The sequence below is a fragment of the Medicago truncatula genome, chromosome 4, assembly GCF_003473485.1.
Source record: "Medicago truncatula cultivar Jemalong A17 chromosome 4, MtrunA17r5.0-ANR, whole genome shotgun sequence".
In the NCBI taxonomy this organism is placed as follows: Eukaryota; Viridiplantae; Streptophyta; class Magnoliopsida; order Fabales; family Fabaceae; genus Medicago; species Medicago truncatula.
In genome coordinates, this window is record NC_053045.1 from 64,117,560 (window position 1) to 64,137,035 (window position 19,476).

Below are 19,476 nucleotides of genomic sequence, written 5' to 3' on the forward strand. Positions count from 1 at the left end.
CAAACTTGAACCTTTCTCTTATAATCCAATTTCACACAACAATCTTCCAAATCAACCGGAAAAAAAAGAACACGACCCAAATGTTCAAAACAAAAATGATGAGATTAGAGTTCAAAGAATTGACAAAGAAAGCATTTGGAGTGACCAAGAAACAACAGAGATGCGAGATCAATGATGAGACGAGAGTTGGTAATGAAAACAAAAAATCATTCTTTAGGTTTTTCAATTTGAGAATTTTGTGAATTTTTTCAATATTGGGAATTCGAGTATTCACAATGAGGATTTTGTTGTTATAATTTGATTTTGATATTATCAATAAAAGTTTAGTTGGGACTATGAACATTGTGGATTTTAGTGTTGAGATGTCAATCTGACCATTGTCAATGGAGATTTTGTTTGGGTTTGTGAGAAGTTGTCTATTGAGAGTGAGATGATGATTTTGAGTTTTTTTTTTTTTATCTCTTTTCTGAGTATTTTTTCCTGGGTTTATTTATGAATTTATGAAGACGATGAAGATGTAAAAGAGGTGGAAGGAAGAAGATGAAGAAAGCTATTTTTTTCTCGCTTTTTGGTTTTGGTCCCTTTACGAATTTTGTTTTTTGGCTTTGATCCCTCTACAAATTTTGTTTTTTGGTTTTGGTCCCTCTCACTGTGTGACTCATCAATAAGTTTGCCACGCCAGCATCGTCTGCCACGTCAGGCACTGCCACGTCATCCTCTGTTTGCCACATGTGCGTTTTTGTAACGGAAGTTGACGGGAGGGAAGAAAATCCAAAAGTTATTAACTTACAGGGGTTGTTTTAGAACAAAAAAAGATACAGGGACGAAAACCAAAAACACGCCAAATTACAAGGACGATTTACATATTTAAGCCTAATATATACTAGTATCAGGTCTTCATTTACTCTATTTGGCATCTAAAATAAAACAGTTGTTTCAAAAACAAAAAAAAACAGTTGTTACTTATGAAGCTAATACAAAACTTTCCTCAAAATACAAGGAAGATACTTTAAGACTACATTATCAATGGAAAAAAAAAAAAAAAAAAATTCCTAGACCTAACAACCATGTAGTTCAGAAATTATGCAGCAACTAATTTAGAAGAACCTCTAGACTCCATCCATGACTTGACTGCTACCTGTGTAGTCAAAAACCAGCCAGCCTTATCGGGAGACTCCCGAAATGGAGCATCGAGTTCCTTCATATGTGATTCAATAACGCCTGCCAAACCTTTATCTGAATACCTATGTTTCCCATGACCGGTATGGATTCCGAGGAGTGGTGGAAGGTCCTCTCCTGATTCAAAAGCCTTAGACAAGTCATTTATCCAAACATGGAATGCCGTCAGCGAAGCTCCAACTGAGAGACCCCTTAAGATCAAAGACCACTGAGTTTGAGACCTGGATTGTATATCTGTATATATCTCAAGTGTCAACCCAAGGTCTAGAAGCACACGTGCTCTGTCCAACAAATCTAGGTTGATACAAAGATCAATTAGAGAATTGCAAAATGCCCTCTTTACTCCATCGGTAATTGAACTGAATAGTTCCAATGCTTCTTTTCTGAACTCCCCATCACCCTCCAGCCCTTCCACTAAATATCTTACCACAAAACTAAGCTTTGGATTAGCCTTCTCCACACAATCAATTAGCTTACCAAGTTCTTCTTTTGGTGTTTGGGTCATAACATTCAGAAGACAACCACAGAATCGATCATCCGGTTCAATGCCCATATCCAAGAGCTGGTTAAATGTTTTCACAACATCATCAGTACGCTTGGCTTTTCCATAGCATTGGACAAGCGAAGTCAGAACAAAAATTGTAGGTTCAAATCCAGATTCAATCATTTCATTCATCATTCTTTCTGCCTCTGAAACTCTCCCACTGCATGAATATATTGTAATCAAGGATGAGAATGTCCAACTGTCAGGACTGCAAGTATCAGAACTTTTCATGTCTTCAAAAATTTCAAACGCTAGGTCGGTGTAACCAACATCGGCGCACATAGCTAAAAGGGAATTATAGAGATGTGTATTCAAATCCATTTCCTTTTCCCTCATTTCCCTGTACACAACAAGAGCATCTTCACAAAAACGTGCTCTACCATAGGCATGTAAGAGAGACGCATAAGTTGCTCGATTCGGCAAAATGTCATTATTTATCATCTCTTTATATATAGTCCTGGCCTGCCATGGCCTCTTAGCTCTACCCATGGCATCCAAAAGAGTGTTATAAACAACCAAGTTAGGCTTAACACCAAGAGCCTTCATTTCCTCATAAACATTCAAGCATCCATCATAATTCCCTGCCACCCCATACATCTTAATCAACGTAGAGAACGTCGCAGGCTCAATACGCCATTTCTCAGTCCTAGCACGATCATACAAGTTCAAAGCCATATCAATATCCCCAGCCTTTCCATAAGAGTCAATCATAACCGAATATGTAACATCATCCGGTTCACATCCAAACAACGGCATCTTTTCAAACCACTCCACAGCTTTATCAGGCAAATAACAAGACCTAGCACAACTAATTATAGTCGAAAAAGTAACATTATCAGGCTTCACACCTCTCTGAAGCATTTCACCAAACACCTTCTCTGCACCATCCAAATCCTTACACTTTCTAAACACCTTAAGGGTAACATTGTAAAGAATTACCTCCCTAGTGGGTATGCTCTTCCTTTGAACATACTGAAGAACAAAAGGTACAACAACAGAATTCTCCATATTATTGATGATAATTACAGCGTCTTGTTCTATAACCTTATCACCCAAACACTTCAAAATTTGAGAAACATCATGTTCAGTGGGTTCACATGAATCCAAAGCGTTTGAAAGCTTAACAAGAGAACTGTACCTTGCGTCGTAAGATTTCTTTCCAAGTTGTTTAGCTCTGGGGGATTTGGGATTGACCCAAATGTAACTGCTTTTGGAGGAAGTAGAATTGCCAATTGGGTTATCAAATTTAGCGTCCTTTTGGGAATTAGCGTCTTGTGGTTGTTGTTGTGGAATGGATTCTTGAAGGGAAATGTGGAGAAGGGTTTTGGAGTGGGGGGTGAGTGAAGAAGAAGAAGAAGAAGAAGAAGAAGAAGGGGTATGAAAGGAAGAGGGGAAGTTTCGAAGTTTGAATTTACGGGAAGAGATGGTGAGTGGGTCGTGGAAAAGAGGGGAAGAGGAAGAGCAAAGATGGTAAGACATTTTCTTGAACTCTAAACTCGCTCTGTGTGATGATGTGGTGTGATTCCTTAGCCTTATCTTTGGAAATTCACACAAGTGGTGTGGGTGGTTGGTTGCTCGAAACCAGGAGAGAGAGAGAGAGGTATCTAATATAGACACTTCTCGGATTAAATATGTTGGTGTTTGACGAGTGCGTGAAATTATGTGATAAAGTTATCTATATTTTTTGATAGATAGAAGAAATGATATAACTATAACATTGATATTCCAATCACCATCATTGTATCCTCGACTAACATTTTTGTTAATTAAGACTCATTGATAAAAATTCTTTTAAATATTATTTCATTCGGTCTTATTTATAATAAATATTTGACTTTTTTAATTCGTTATATAAATGATGTATTTGATTTATATTCAAGACAAGATACATTAATTAATCAATAAATCTAAAAAGTCATTTTTTTTTTTAAAAATAGGGCAAAGGGGATATTTTTGTAAATAGATAAAATGACATTAATTATTATAAATTTATGTCTCGTGAGTTTAATTTATTTAGGTTATGACAATGCATAATATATGCAAAGATCCGGAGTTCGAACCCCAACTACCACATAAGAAGGAAAAAAAAAAAACTTATATACAAATTCTCAATTCAACCTCATATCAAAGTATACAATTAGGATCGACATTTATGAAGCTACACCACCAATCACATAGTAAACTTACTTTACACCGAATTTACTGTGCACATCTTATTTCTATTATTGCTTTAATATTTTTTTGTCAAACTATTAATTTACTTTAACAAGCTATTATTATTTTTTTTCAAAAGTAAACTAATAATTATTTGACATGGTTCCAAAAATCTGCAAGTTTAAGGGCTCGGTTCCCATATTAGTACAACGTATTCAAAAACTTCTGACTTTTAGATTGGCGAATCCAATTTAGTCATACTTGAAGGGAGGGTAATCGATGTACTAATTGGTTGGTTAACTTTAACTTTTCTCTAGACTCTTTTAATCGTATCAGAATAGAGAATCGATCATGTAAGCTCCATAGATTTCTTTTTGATGACACCTCTGATGCTTTAATGCCTAATAATATTTGGCTAGTTTCTTAGTTTTCTTTGGGCATTTCGCCTTCTTTTGTAAAAAAAGTTAAAATAATTAATATATAGTAATGCGATATTATTAATATTAATCTGGCACTCAGCTTTAAAAAAAAAAAATAGTCTGCCGCTACTAGAGCTGGACATATACATATTAATAAACTAGGGGGCACACAAAATCCGACATGGTGCTTTAAGTCATCCCAATCTATAAGTTTCAGGTTGAGTCTCATCCAAACTCAAAATAATCTGGTAAGAAAAACAGGGACCATGTTGAAGTTGGGACCAATCTGGGTTGACCTTTGGGTTATAAAGTACAGAAGTGTTATTTTTTACTCATACATTAATAATCTCTCACAAGTCAAATTCATTATCTAGAAAGAAAAAGACTTAATACATTATCATTTGGTCCTTAATTTATTTTTGATTTTTAATTTAGTCCCCTAACTATAAAGTGTTTCAATTTGGTCTCATAACTCTTATGTCGTTTATTATTTTGGTCCTCACTCTGTTAACTCATTTCCACGTGTCATTTAAGATTGGTGATAAACGATTAGATTTAATAAGCACACATGACATACCGTGAACTCACAACATATTATAACTTCTATTGTCATCTTCTTCCCTCCTCATCTTCATATAACCTTCATAAAAAAATCGAATTTTTTTCCTTTCAAAAATTCATCATTTCAACTTAATCAAAAACCATATAATCAAATCATTAAATCTGGAATAAACACCACCACCATCATCTAACTCACAATCAAACCCACTTATCAAATTCATGAAAATCTATAGAAACCTTGTCTTTCTTCTTCATCGAACCTTCACAGAAGCAACATAACAAACAATAATCCAAATCATTATTCATTCTATAAAAGAACCTCGTGTACCGTTATAAATCTGTGTGTTCAAAACATATCTAACCTCTTGTTTTTCTTTCCTCCTCTTAGAATCTTATTCATTCTAGATCTGCACAAAAGCTTTTATTTGTATAACTGTACTGATTTTTTGACAAACTGTATAATTGATTTACTTGTAATTTTCGTAATTGAACATTCTTTCTCAATTTATTACTTGTTTTTATGAGATCATGTAATTAGAATTGGGAATCCTTGCTGGTTATGAACTCTTCTTTTAAAAAGAATGGAATTGCTTATGATAAAATCGAGTCTCCGTGTGACACAACTTTGCTTGTTTGAAAAGAATGAATCTGAACTTTTCTTTTGGGATGGTTATGGTGGAGTGAATGATTTTGGGAATGGGAAATTCATAAAAATAAAAAATAAAAAAAAATAAAAAAAAAAGAGTTATCATATGTTGTGAGCCCACGGTATGCCATGTGTGCTTTTTAAATTCAACCGTTGATCACCAATCTTAAATGACACGTGGAAATGAATTAACAGATTTTACAAAATACTAACGGGGAGGACCAAAATAGTAAACGGCATAAGATTTACGGGACCAAATTGAGACATTTTATAGTTATGGGACCAAATTGAAAATCAAAAATAAGTTAAGGGATCAAATGATATATTAAGTTTGTTGAAGTTTTGAAAAGATTTTATAAGTCAAATTCAATATATACAAAGAATTTAAAAGATTTTTATAAGAAAAATGCCACGAGAAAGATACTATGCATCAAAACTTGTTTTACTATTGAAAATTATATATGGGGCTGTCTCTCTGTTGATTCATATTCTTATTGACAGATGTTAAATACAGACAAATAAACTTAAAAAAAAAAGACAAATAAAGTTGTGCCAAAAAAAGAGACAGACGAATAAAGTTAAATGAATGTGGCAAACTTTTTCTGTTCTAGCAATAAATATGTATCGCATCTGCTGCACAACGTTGGATAGTGTTACATTTTAATTTATACAAAAAGTCTAGAATATGACAACAAAATATGATTGTATTGTAGTTGCAGAGGATCTATGTTTGCAAAATGCATAGCAAAAGGGAAATATATTGGATGATCTCAAATAGAATAAAGTGCTGACAATGAATTTTTGTTACAAGTGCTGACGATAATTTTTTGAAGGGAATAATCAAATAGGAAAATGCTATGATTAGCAAAGAAGGGAAATGATATGTATAGCGGAAAAAAATGCACGAATCCATCACGATAAGTGTATATTTTAGTTACCTGCTTACCTGATTTTTGTTAATTCCGGACATCTGCCACTGAGTCATTTTAACTATAATACATGTTTCGTGATGGTTTCACGATTTTTGTCCTCGTGATAAATAACATCGCTGAATCAATGTGGAGTTGGAATCAAATACAGGCCATTTCTCCTAGCCGCTGCAGCTCCAAAGGCTTCAGTCATATCCAAGTCCTCTGGTTTCATTCCATTAGGAAGTTCCCAATTGAAGTGATACAACAATGCAGCCAGAGGAAGCTCAATATTAGCTAAGCCAAGCGAAATTCCCGGACACATTCTTCTTCCTCCCCCAAAAGGCATGTAATCAAAGCTATTATTATTGTTCAATTTATTAAAATCAAAACCAGTACTATCATTAAACCTTTCAGGTATAAACTTCTTTGCATCATACCAATGTTTGGGATCTCTTCCAATTGCCCATGCATTTACTATCACGCTAGTCTTTATTGGTATTTCATATCCATCTATGTTGCAAGCTTCCCTGCATTCTCTTGGAAGCAAAGTAAAAGGTGGGTGTAACCTCATGGTTTCTTTGATCACTGACTTCAAGTAACTAAGTTCATGTAGATCACTCTCATATATTCTCTTTTTCCCTTTAACAGCTTCTCTTATTTCGGATTGTGCTTTCTTCATCACTCTTGAGTTTTTCATCAACTCTGACATAGCCCACTCTATTACTGTTGCTGAAGTATCACTCCCAGCAGCGAACATATCCTGCTCATTTCCACATATACTATGTTAAAACAACTTATCACCTTAACAACAAAAAATCACATGATGCATTAAAAAAAACTCAAATCTTACATAGATACAAGAATTGAAAGAGTTTATTCAGAATCACCCATCATTTCTATCTACGCACCTAGTCCGAAATGAGTTTATAAAAAGGTAGCACTCATCACCTTATTGCATTTTCCCCGATATGATGTTTGCATTGTAGGAGACAGTAATAAAGATTAAGGTTTTTAAAAAAAGGTTATAACTTGTGATTGCAACATCATGGTTTTTTTATACCTCTACAACTTAAACACGACTATATGATATTGCCTTCACTAATCCAAATTCCAGAATTCGTTTGTGAAGCAATCAATATTGCGACCGACGAACACAATTGAAAGATTTAATACATGTCATGTTTATGATAAATTACAAAGTATAGATCTAGTTTTAACAACTAACCCACAGGACGGCTTTGACATTGTCGTCTGTGATAGGGATATCGAAATTGTCACTTTGCTGAACGCGCAAAAGAACATCAACTAGATTTTCACCCTGTTTGCCATGGATTGAATTTGATTGATGCTCTTTGATAATGCTTTCTAAAATCTTATCCAGCTTCTTTTGCATATTCTGCAATTTAGCTTTCGTCCGAGTGATAAGATGAATAGGTTTAAATGAAGGGAACAGATCAGCAGGGTCAAACCCACTTGCCATTTCCACTGTTTGCTTGAGCAAACTCAAAAGTTCATCTTCATATTTAGATTTTTTACCAAATGCTGCTCTTGAAACAAAGGTACTTACCAAAGAAAAAGCTGTTTTAGTAACATTAAGTGGTAGTGAAAGTGAAACTTGAATTGATTGTATGAGCTTTTGCACCTCTTCTTCTCTAATGGAAGAAAAATAATGAACCCTTTTAGCACTAAGAAGCTGTGATGTACATATTTTCCTCATCTGTCTCCAATAATCACCGTATGGAGCATAAACAATATCTGTTGAATCATATGATAATATTTTAGGAGCTAGGAGTTCTGGCCTCTGAACAAAAGAAAGATCATGTGTCTTCATTATCTCTTTGGCCAAATCAGGAGATGAAACAACCACTGCAGAAATTTCACCAAGCTGAAGATACATAAGAGGTCCATATTTGTTGGATAGATCTCGAAGAGTATGATGTGGAAGTGATCCTCCTAATGCTAGTTGATGCAAGTTTCCTATTAAAGGAAGCTTCCATGGTCCTGGTGGAAGTTTATGAACCTCGTTCTTCACTTTGATTTTCTGCTTATAAATCTTTGTTAAACAAAGTATCAAGAAGATGAATGAGGAAATGATGAGGAAGGAAAATTTGAATTCCATGGCATACAGTGAAATTGGCACTTATGACCTTGAGACTGATCTATGTCCAAGTCTTCTCTCGCCAGGATATTACTATATTTAGTATATTGAAGACAAAGACAACGACAAAAAGTGATAGTGAATTGTTGCATGTTGTATTAAACAAGTATCAAATTACCTGTAGTGGTTAACAGAAAAAAACGAAAAAAACATATTTTGCAGTATATAAAGTACAAAAACAACTCAAATTACCTGTAGTGGCTAACACTATCCAATGGGGATTAAAACACATTTAAATAGTATCGGATATGAGGGGTTGGATAAGATAACTCAATTGGTTTAAGATAAGGAAAAAAGAGGTGTATGTCCACTGTTCAAATGATTTGAACAGTGGACATGTGATGGATAATTCAAATTATATAATCTGAAAAGTGTTTTTAAGTTTTGAATTACATAATCCACATGAAGGCAACTTTAAGATTGATTGTATCTAATGTATTTTGGATTTTTGATAGAAATATTTTGCATCCCTTCCCTCCACGTCAAAACTTCTTCATGTATGATAAAAGATGAGTTTGACAAAATCACGACATCATCTTTATTTTATGAGTGCTTATACATAGACACACATAGGTGGCATACACCTAGGGATGGGAATAGGTCAGGCCGGCTTACAGGGGTCTACGACCTAGCCTAGGCCAGGCTTTTTTCTTAAATAGAGAAGGTCTAGGCTTTTTTCTAAGCCTATATATTTAGCTTAAAAGGTCAGGCCACAGGCCTCTCAAAAAGCCTCTTAAGCCTATTAGGCCGACCTATTTAAGTAATATGAATAATATTATTTATTATTATTATTGTTGTAAACTTTTTCAATAATTTAAGCTTTATTAATATACATTAATTGTTTGCCTATATAAATGTATCATATAAACTAAAATAGAAATATGATACAATATATAGTCGAATTCTCTAAAACCTCGTGTTGATTATCAAAAGAGAGTTTAATCTAATTGAACTATTATTTCGCTAGTCCACTTAAACTTAGATCACATTGGTTATTTAAAGATGTTCATAAGATATAGGCTTTTAAACAGGCTAGCAGGTCATATCAGGCTTTCAAAAGGCCAGGCTCAGGCCTAAAAAGTAGGCTTATGACAGGCTACAGACCAGACTTTGGCTTTAAAAAAATATGGCAGGCCAGGCTTAGGCCTTGCAAAGCCTAGCTCGGCCTAGTCTATTCTCATCCCTACATACACCCCGTAAACCCCCACACATAAATGCAACATGTGGCAATGTGAGTTCAAAATAACTACATATCATTTGTTACACATTACCAAAATACCCTCCCACATTGGGTGTGTACAAGAGTGGTACGGAAAAAGGATGTCTATCTATATTTTCCTTTATTTTATTGAAGCTCCTCAAAATTCTAAAATGTGATATTTTCAACTTAAAGTTTTCTTTTTTTTGACTTCCTTATTAACTAGTGTTCCGAGAGCACCGTTGATTCATATTCTTATTGACAAAAATCTTAACGGCAGAAAACCATCTTTATAGGAGGGACAAGTGCTGACAATGAGTTTTTTGAAGGGAATAATCAAATATATGGAGTTGGAATCAAATACAGGTTGTTTCTCCTAGCCACAACAGCTCCAAAGGCTTCAGTCATATCCAAGTCCTCTGGTTTCATTCCATTAGGAAGTTCCCAATTGAAGTGATACAATAATGCAGCAAGAGGAAGCTCAATATTAGCTAAGCCAAACAAAATTCCTGGACACATTCTTCTTCCTCCTCCAAAAGGGATGTATTCAAAGTTATTATTATTACTATTCACTTTATTAAAATCAAAATATTTACTGTCATGAAACCTCTCAGGTATAAACTTCTCTGCATCATACCAATATTTGGGATCTCTTCACATTGCCCAAGCATTTACTAACACATTAGTCTTTATTGGTATTTCATATCCACCTATGTTGCATGCTTCCCTGCATTCTCTTATAAGCAAAGTAGCAGGTGGATGTAACCTCATAGTTTCTTTGATCACTGAATTCAAGTAACTAAGTTCTTGTAGATCACTCTCATATGTTCTCTTTTTACCTTTAAAGGTTTCTCTTATTTCAGATTGTGCCTTCTTCATCACTCTTGGGTTTTTCATCAACTCTGACATTGCCCAGTCTATTGTTCCTGCTGAAGTATCACTTCCGGCACAAACATGTCCTGTTCAATTCCACATACATTATGTTAAAAAAAGCTTGTGATCATAACAAAATAAACCATATGTTTGCATTGAAGAAAACAATAATATACCAAAAAAAAATTGGCACGAGATAAATTATTATTAAAATTTTTACATTTATCCTACACAGGATGTGAACTTGGTTGCTTGAGGTTGTAAGGTCGACCTCTCACCACTACGTTGACACAAAAATAGAGATTAACGTTTAAAACAAGGTTATGACTTGTGACGGAAACACAATTATGATTCTCTTAAGTACTAATGATTGTTACGCGATCAATTTTTGCAACGCGATTGAAAAACTTGATACAGATTAAAGTTTATTAGCTAAGCCATATTACGGCTTTGACATTCTCTTGTGTGATTGGGACCTCGAGATAGCCACTTTGTTGAACGCGCAAAAGAACATCAACTAAATTTTCATCTTGCATGCCGGCATGGATTGAATTTGTTTGATGCTCGTTGATAATGCTTTCTAAAATTTTATCCGACTTCTTCTGCATACTCTGCAATCTAGCTTTAGTCCTAGTAATAAAATGAATAGCTTTGAATGAAGCGAACAAATCAACAACATCGAAACCACTCGCCATTTCCACTGATTCCTTGAGCAAACATAGAAGTTCATCTTCATATTTAGATTTTTAACCAAACGCCGCTCTTGAAACAAAGGTACTTACCAAAGAGAAAGCTATTTTAGTAACATCAAGTGGTAGTGAAAGTGAACCTTGAATGGATTGTATAAGCTTTTCTACCTCATCTTCTCTAATGGAAGAAAAAGATTGAACCCTTTTAGCACTAATATAAGAAGTTCTGATGTACATATTTTCCTCATTTGTCTCCAATAATCACCGTATGGAGCAAAGACAATACCAGTTGAATCATAGGCTAATATATTAGGAGCAATGAGTTTTGGCCTTTGAACAAAAGCAAGATCACGTGTCTTCAATATCTCTTTGGCTAAATCAGGGGATGAGACAACTATTGTAGAAATTTCACCTAGCTGAAGATGCATAAGAGGTCCATATTTTTGACAGATTTCGAAGTGTATGGTGTGGAAGTGATTTCGCTTGTTACTTTGAATTTCTACTTATAAGTTTTTGCTAACAAAAGGGGCAAGAAGAAGATGAATGAGGAAATGATGAGTAAGGAAGATTTCAATTCCATGGCATAGACGACTATAGTACAGTGTGAATTACCACTTTGAAATTGATCTTCTCGCCTACTACCCGTATATACTTTTTTTGGGTGAATTACTTTTTTTTTAGGGGTACTTTTATTTATTTATTTGATAGCATAATAAATGAGAAATGATATTTATACAATTATTTTATTATAATTTTTCAACAATTTTATCTTTTATACTCACATTCACATTGTATTATTAATCTTTCTTTTCTTCTTTATCTCTTTTTTTTTTTGGTACAGTATCTTATTGTTTTTTATCGATAAAATGAGAGAAAAAAATTGTCTCGACAATTGTCACAAAATAATCGTCATTCATCTAAAATAATATGGGATTGTTCAAAAAAAAAAAATCTAAAAAATACGGGATATTATGAATTGTGTCCCCAGCTCGCCGAACCGTTTAAATACCATTGGAAAAAGAGAGTCAATGTGTCTTACCCTTTGAAAGTGTACTTGGTGGCAGATATTCAAGCGGTGTTACTGCAATGAAGATTTAATTGTATTTTTAGTCCCTTGTTTTATCAAATTTGTAGTTTTAGTCTCTTAATTTCTAATTTCATGATTTTGGTCCTTAAATTTAAATAAATAGGAAAAAACTAAATATTTTTGGTCCGCAAAATTAAAAAAATGAGAAATGATATTTGTATAACCATTTTGGTATAACTTTTGTACAATTTTCTCTCTCATACTCGCATTATGTTTTTATTCTCTCTCTTCCTTTTTCTCTCTATAAATTTTTTGACCAATGTACAAAGAAAACAACAACGTTGTCTCAAAGATTGTATCAAAATGGTTGTTAAAATATCACTACTCTTAAAAGATAACCCAAATTACCTAGTGCTAGTGGTAAGGGTGTCAGAAATTTGATCGGAGTGTGAACCCCTGTTATGCTAGATATTGATTGATAAGCAAAATTAGGGGTGTGTTTATTTCCATGGAAAGATAGTGAGGGGGAGAGAAAGACAAAGAAAATAAGCATTTTTTATGGTTTGGAACAATTAAAACTAACTAAGAAAATTAGAATGAGACACATGGGTCCCACGCTAAAAACCTTTTCACAGCAATATGGACGAAAGGTTGGGGAAACAAGAACTTTTGTTTGAAAAGTCAAAAGCACCCCTATTTTTATTGTTTTTTTATTTCTAGAGGGGTGTGTATATATACAAGGGTATCTATATCAATTAGAAAAAATATATCTTTCTTTCCTCCAATTTTCTAATCCACTTTCTATTAAACCAAATAACCAAAACAATCATTTCACTTTCCATTCCCTTTCTTTCCTCATACCATCTTTCCTTTCACTATCTTTCCTTTTACATTCTCTTCTTATCCAAACATAGCCTAAAGGACCTAATACAAGGACTAGATTCTTTGCGGTGACGGTAGAATCCAATGAAATCATGACCATTGAAAATAAAATAAAATAGAGAGAATTAAATGTAGAAACCAGAAGAGATAAAATGTTTAATAATATATATGCTCACATCGGAGACGCCTGGATATCATTAAAACATTTATTATTTTTCATTACTTTTATTTATTGTTTTTCACTTCACTAAATTAATCATCCTCCTATAATTAATAAGATCATTTAAATAAATGACATGCTATTCGGTCTCTATTACAAGAATATTGTAAAAAAAAATTATCATATTTATAAAATAATATCACAATTTTTTTTTGAAAATTCGGTATTCGATTCAAGAATCGATTAATCCGAAGGAACCAATCCCACCGCCCACTTGTGGGGCCCCGTTTAAAGTCAGAGCAAGCTCTGTATGGACTTAGCCCACCGAAATTGGCACCAGAGGAAGACCTCTGGAGGAGCAAACTCCAAGATCCCAAGCCAACCACTAGGCCAATCCCAAACACAACTTTTAAAGTATAGTTATTGCTTAAATTATTTATTAAAGTGATAACTAAATCTTATTTATTAAAAGTGTTGGAAAAATAAAATTTAATTATTTTGAATTTTTATTATCAGAATATTGATTATTTTTTAGCACAAAATATAAAAAATTTAATATGTTTCTTTTAAACAATTAAATTATGTTTATTCTTATAAAAGTCGTCAAATAACTTTTTTTTCCATAAAAAACTTTTTATTTTATAAAAAATCATTGTTAATTTATTAATTTAAAAAACAAGCGTACCAATTCATTTTATTTTATAGTGTCCGAAGTTCAAACCCAGAACTTTGTATATATTATACATTGTTCTTTTTTACTGAGCCAAACTCACATGAACGTACCGACACACTTTAATGTACACACGTACAGTAGAAACTTCCCACTAGTCTCTCACAAAACTTATATACATCTCTCTACAAGATCTTATTTCCATCTATCTCTCTTAATTATTTTTTATCTTCTAATTATTTCATTATTTTCGTTCATCTTATCTCACCTTTCACTCACATCATTTTTTTTTCTCTGAAAGATGGATACATGTTGGATAGGATCCAAATGAGGGTAATGCCATAATGATAAAAAAAATTTGGTGGTCGAGATTCGAACCCCAAACCTTATATATTATTATGCATTGTCTATATCAACTGAGTTAAACTTACGAGGACGCCATAATAAAAATTGATAATAGGGAGAAGGTCCCTACACTTGGAGGGCGTATATGCAAGATAAGGTAATAAGTCATAAAATCAAATAAAATATAAACAAATGGTGATAAGGTTGTATTGGTAGGAATTGCTGTAAACACCTTCATTTACATCCACAAGTTGAATACACTTAAAAGGTTAGCTCCATCCATATGTGAGTGATAGCTAGAATTGAAAAAGAAACCAAGATGAAAAATCTCAGCCTGAAATTAAAGATCCAGCTTCCAAATTCCTCCAACCCCTCTTGTTCTCTTTTCACTCCAAAAGTATTTATCAAACCCATCAAAGTATTAGGCATTAAAAACTTCAAAAACCCACCTTCTAAATATGCAATAAAACTTAGAGAAGCTTCTCAAATTTCCCTCAAGCACACACCAACTGTGGAAGATGCACAAAGGGCACCATCAATGAAACTTCCATTTCTTGAAAATGAGAATTCAAGGATTGTGATAATAGGAGCAGTTTCTGTTGGAATTTTGTTGGTTCTAAATGGAATGGATGAGCAAAAGGCATTGGCTTTTGTACCTGAAGGACCACTTCTGGAAGAAGAGTTCTGGGACAACGTGAGAAGGTATGGTTTGTATGCACTAACTGTTAGTACAGGTGCAATTTACACTATTTTGGTGCCTATATTTGAGCTTCTCAAGAATCCAATTACTGCAATTCTCATCATTGCTATTCTTGGAGGTGGTTTCTACATTGTTTCTCAAGTCCTTACTGCTATGGTTGGCGTTTCTGATTTTAGTTATGATTATGCAAACTAGATAGTTTATTTGTCAAAGCAATGTTTTTGAATCCATAGTTTTATTTAATTTGTACCATAGTAAACTCGGTTAAAAGTCCTCCATTGAATGGAATGAGATATTACAATTGCCTGAAATTATGTTTATAAGTTGAGTTAGATACAAGTACAACTCAAATTTTAAAAGTAAATTGATCTAATAATATTTGGATAAGATGGTTGTTTTTTAGTGAATATTTGGTATCGCGATGGGCGGAGGCTCAACATAATTATACTATACCCTATGATAACAAATATACACTTATTTTCTCTAGCTACGCAATAGCCAACACAATGGAGGTCGGTTGAGTTGCTAAGAAGTTGACACATACCCTATAAGAGCGTAAATTTAATTTGTGCCGCCGATGTGAAGATTTTGTTGGTTGATTAGTTTGTAAGTACTATGTGAGTGTTCTCTAAACCTTGATGTTTGTCTTGACCCTAGTCAACCTTGAGGACCTTACTCGCTTGTTGCATAAGTGTTGACTTTAGTTGGACTTGAGTTTAGAATTTCCCTATCTCCAACTATCATGTAACAAATTATATGATGCAGCAGCTGCATAGGATTCAAATGTGATAGTCTATGAACTAAGCATATGTTGTCAGGTAAGGACATCACTTTTGTAGGTGATTGAAGCACTGCATTATTTACCTACAGATGACAAGAATTCCGGATTCTATTGTCTTAGAACTTGGGATATGGAAATCTACCGAGGAAGGAGATACTTGAATGCTTATTGACATTTCTACTTTTTCCATTTTTCAATGTTATATTTTTTGGGCTGATTAACCGTAACAGGTCTGGTATTGCGTATTCGAGTGTTCCGCAAAACCTCTTGTAAGTTGTAGCAAGACCATTATTTCACATTGAAAAAGATAAATCTTTAAAAATAGTTTATATAGAGAAACACTATTCATCTTATAAATCAGTTTTATAAGAATAAGGGGAAAATACATTAACCTCCCCTAAACTATGTGTATATGTCACTTACTACCCCTCTATTTTCTCAATTGACATTAACCTCCCCTGCCGTTAAGAGTTGCCCACCTTCCGTTAGAAAAATAGAAATGTCAGACCCTCTTCCTTTTGTCCTTCATACTATGGTTGAATCATATGCAACCTCACTGTGCCGCAACACTACTCCATCCCTCATTCAAGCGGTATCACCACTCTCCTCCTCCTTGAGCCCCCTCAATCTGTCAAGCCGTTTAGTGTATCCCATATTCCCATCAATGAGCGATGGAAGAAGGAAGGTAAGATGGAGATTGTTTCTGTATTTGTTTCAAGCCTCCACCGCCGTGGCCCTTTTCAATCAAAATGAATTTTGGATTTCCATGGTTGCTCGTTTAATATTTGCTAAACTTTAATTACTAATTCACTTTAATTATTAATCTGTCACAATCATTATTTTATTTTTTTACGAAACACTTTGATTCCAAAGCTCTGTTTCACCGTGGAAATAAAACTCATATATTATTGGGTATCTATTCCTTTTCACTTGTCTCTTTTGTTCTCTATGGTGTGTTTCTTTTGATTCATTATTGGGTATCTTTTTCTTCAATTGAAATGAAGAAAAACAAAAGGATTTGGAAAGCTTTCAACAATAGCAGGAATATCAATGGTTTCGTGGAGAAAGACTACTATCACTCATCATATATAATTTTAACTCAAAAAAGTAATGATTGTTAGTTTTAACGGACAGTTAGCAGGAATTTCTCAGTCTCTATATTTGCTTTGTTTGTATTCAGTTACTTTTCCTTCTACATACACTCTGATCAGAATGAGTCATTCAATGCTTGCGTCTCAACGTGCTTTCTCTCCATGCTTACTCACACACTTGAAAGGAAATACATGTTTCTCATCTGTAATCTCATCCTTGCTTTTCTAGCCACTACTACCTCATCATCATCTTCTCACTCAGTGTATTCTCAATATTCTCAACCTTCCAATGATGATTTGTCCTATAGTACTACAAAGGCTGATCCTTATCTTGTGGCTGATATTCAAGAAGAATGTGATGAAGTAGTAGTAGGACAAGGGATGAAAAAGGAATAAAAAATTTATGAACAAGTATCAGAAGAAGGAGGGGAGAGGATGAAGCTCCCGTTGAAGAAGAGGTGGAGGACGAAGATGATATTGATGAGTTAGTTACAACAATGTCAACTAAAGAAGACAAAGAAGAATTGGGAGATGTTAATGGCCTTATTTACCGGTTTGAAGTTTGTTGTGATGTCAACTTTGGCCGACGGTGAGTTTTGAAGTAAGAAGTCCACTATTCCAGGTATTGAAGGTGGTTTTAAACCCGCTTCAAATGCTTTTTGTAACTTGGTAGCTTCTTCGCAAGACTCGGCAGCATCTTTCTTTAACATGGCTTCTTTCATTAAGTGGGGTAATTCCATATCATCTTTAGGTGGTTCCAATTCTATTTCCGTCGACTTCAAGTTACACAAAGAAGGGAGTTTGAGCTCCAATAAATTGGGAACTAAGGAGAGAATCTAAGCAATAAGGAATAAGGGTGAATTAGGACCAGTTATGTAAGTCAATTGATTTGAAAAAAAAAATGGTAGAAATAAAATAAAGAATCCTAAGATGAATGTAAAATTGAAGCATAAATTCATGCCAAGGTACCTGAAGAGTTGTTAAAGAGACTTTCAATGATCTTACACTAGCAAGGTCTAGCAGCCAGCTCAATAGAACCATAGGAGGCTTCACCCAATCATAAATCGCTCGTGCACCAATATTTACTTGTTTAACAGAAGAAAGAGCACTCCCACATATTTTCGGAAAGAGTGGTGATACATGTACCACTCCATGTGGCAATACACCCTTTACACCCACATAAAATTCTGACAGGTGGCAATCTAGACCCCACATAAATAGAAGATAAATTGTGGTTGTGAGATGAACTTACCAAAATATCCCTAATACATGGGATGTACAATGGGATGTATGAATAAAGGGTGTTTATGTAACATTTTCCTTTCGGAAAAGAAGAACCAAAAAAAGTGAAGGTACAAAGATCTGGAGCAACTAGCTCAATATTGGCAAACTCAAATGAATTATAACACATATCTAAATTGCCTAGTGTCTAACTTGATATCCTGAGAATTTGTGCATCCCTTACCTCACAAACACGAATGACCAAACTACTCAACTTGGTAAAGCCCAAAAAGGGCTCAGCACAACCGTTTTCATCACCGCAGAAGATGAAAGTTTTTAGACTCAAGCTGGTTAATGCTGGCAAAATCAGAGATTTCGGAAATATCTTTAGGGAAAGTTGAAAGTTGCAGGGATGTAAGAGCCTGACATAAAGAAACACATGGCCTAACTAGACCACAATCACCACGAATAGCGATTTTTAATTGTTGGAGTTGGGTATTATGGGAACAAACATAATCTAAAATCTTTTGGATGACTTCAGGCCCAATAATTTCATTACATCCAAAATCAAAAGAGTTCAATGTAGTTGAGTTATCACGAAGAGTCGAAATCTTAGATACGGATATGACAAATTGTCTATGCTTCACCCATGATGAAGTTGAGGAATGCAAAATAAGGGCTGGAACATGTTTCCAGAGATATCTCCATCTTGTGGACAAAACACAAGTTCTAATGACATGCTTGGTCTTCAAAAATGATAAAATGTGAAGGAGAACACTGTCGGGTAAGTCACTTTATCTGTCTTCACTTTCTTCATTATTAGAGTGCATTCTTCTTTTCATCTTTTTTCCATTCATGCTCTCTTCGATAAAATCAGACATGCCCTCTTTTTCCCTTCGATAATCAATCATTAAAAAGGAAAAAAAATTCTTCAGTATCAAGAAAGCATTTTGAACAGAATAAGTAATTCTATAGAGAAATATCAAGAAAATATTTTTCAAGGGTCACGCAGGATAATAATTTAGGAAAAATTATACAACAATGAAATTAAGTCAAGGAATGAGAGATACTTTGCTGTTGAGTTGTGTGAGTCTGCGACTTCTGCTGTGGATTGGAACGCTAAGGGAATAACTCACAACAAATGGATGGAGGCATGCATTTCTAGGGTTCGTTTTTTTTTTAGGGTTAACTATTTAATTTGACCATGTAATATTTACTAAAAAAAATAAAAAAATTGTCCCCGTGAGCATAGTTGACATGCATTGTT

At 34.1% G+C, this 19,476-nt stretch overlaps 3 protein-coding genes and 2 pseudogenes across 3 annotated transcripts; 1 reads left to right on the top strand and 4 right to left on the bottom strand.

Moving 5' to 3' along the window:
• Nucleotides 1-881: 881 nt before the first annotated feature.
• Nucleotides 882-3,333, bottom strand: LOC11437309 (pentatricopeptide repeat-containing protein At4g16390, chloroplastic). The gene has a single exon (XM_003610531.4). It carries the CDS (start codon nucleotides 3,200-3,202, stop codon nucleotides 1,082-1,084), a length of 2,121 nt encoding a protein of 706 aa, XP_003610579.1. The 5' UTR covers nucleotides 3,203-3,333; the 3' UTR covers nucleotides 882-1,081.
• Nucleotides 3,334-6,261: 2,928 nt separating this feature from the next.
• On the bottom strand, nucleotides 6,262-8,571 carry LOC11437899 (cytochrome P450 71D8). The gene is made up of 2 exons (XM_003610532.4): nucleotides 7,640-8,571; nucleotides 6,262-7,174 (listed from the first exon to the last, which is right to left on the bottom strand). The coding sequence occupies exons 1-2, from the start codon at nucleotides 8,531-8,533 to the stop codon at nucleotides 6,557-6,559; spliced, it is 1,512 nt and encodes a 503-aa protein (XP_003610580.1). The 5' UTR covers nucleotides 8,534-8,571; the 3' UTR covers nucleotides 6,262-6,556.
• Nucleotides 8,572-10,106: 1,535 nt separating this feature from the next.
• On the bottom strand, nucleotides 10,107-11,918 carry LOC11444725 (cytochrome P450 71D8-like; annotated as a pseudogene).
• A 2,704-nt stretch (nucleotides 11,919-14,622) lies between these two features.
• LOC11439079 (uncharacterized) lies at nucleotides 14,623-15,436 on the top strand. The gene has a single exon (XM_003610534.3). It carries the CDS (start codon nucleotides 14,736-14,738, stop codon nucleotides 15,309-15,311), a length of 576 nt encoding a protein of 191 aa, XP_003610582.1. The 5' UTR covers nucleotides 14,623-14,735; the 3' UTR covers nucleotides 15,312-15,436.
• Nucleotides 15,437-17,488: 2,052 nt separating this feature from the next.
• Nucleotides 17,489-19,088, bottom strand: LOC11439080 (putative F-box/FBD/LRR-repeat protein At1g66300; annotated as a pseudogene).
• Nucleotides 19,089-19,476: the final 388 nt, after the last annotated feature.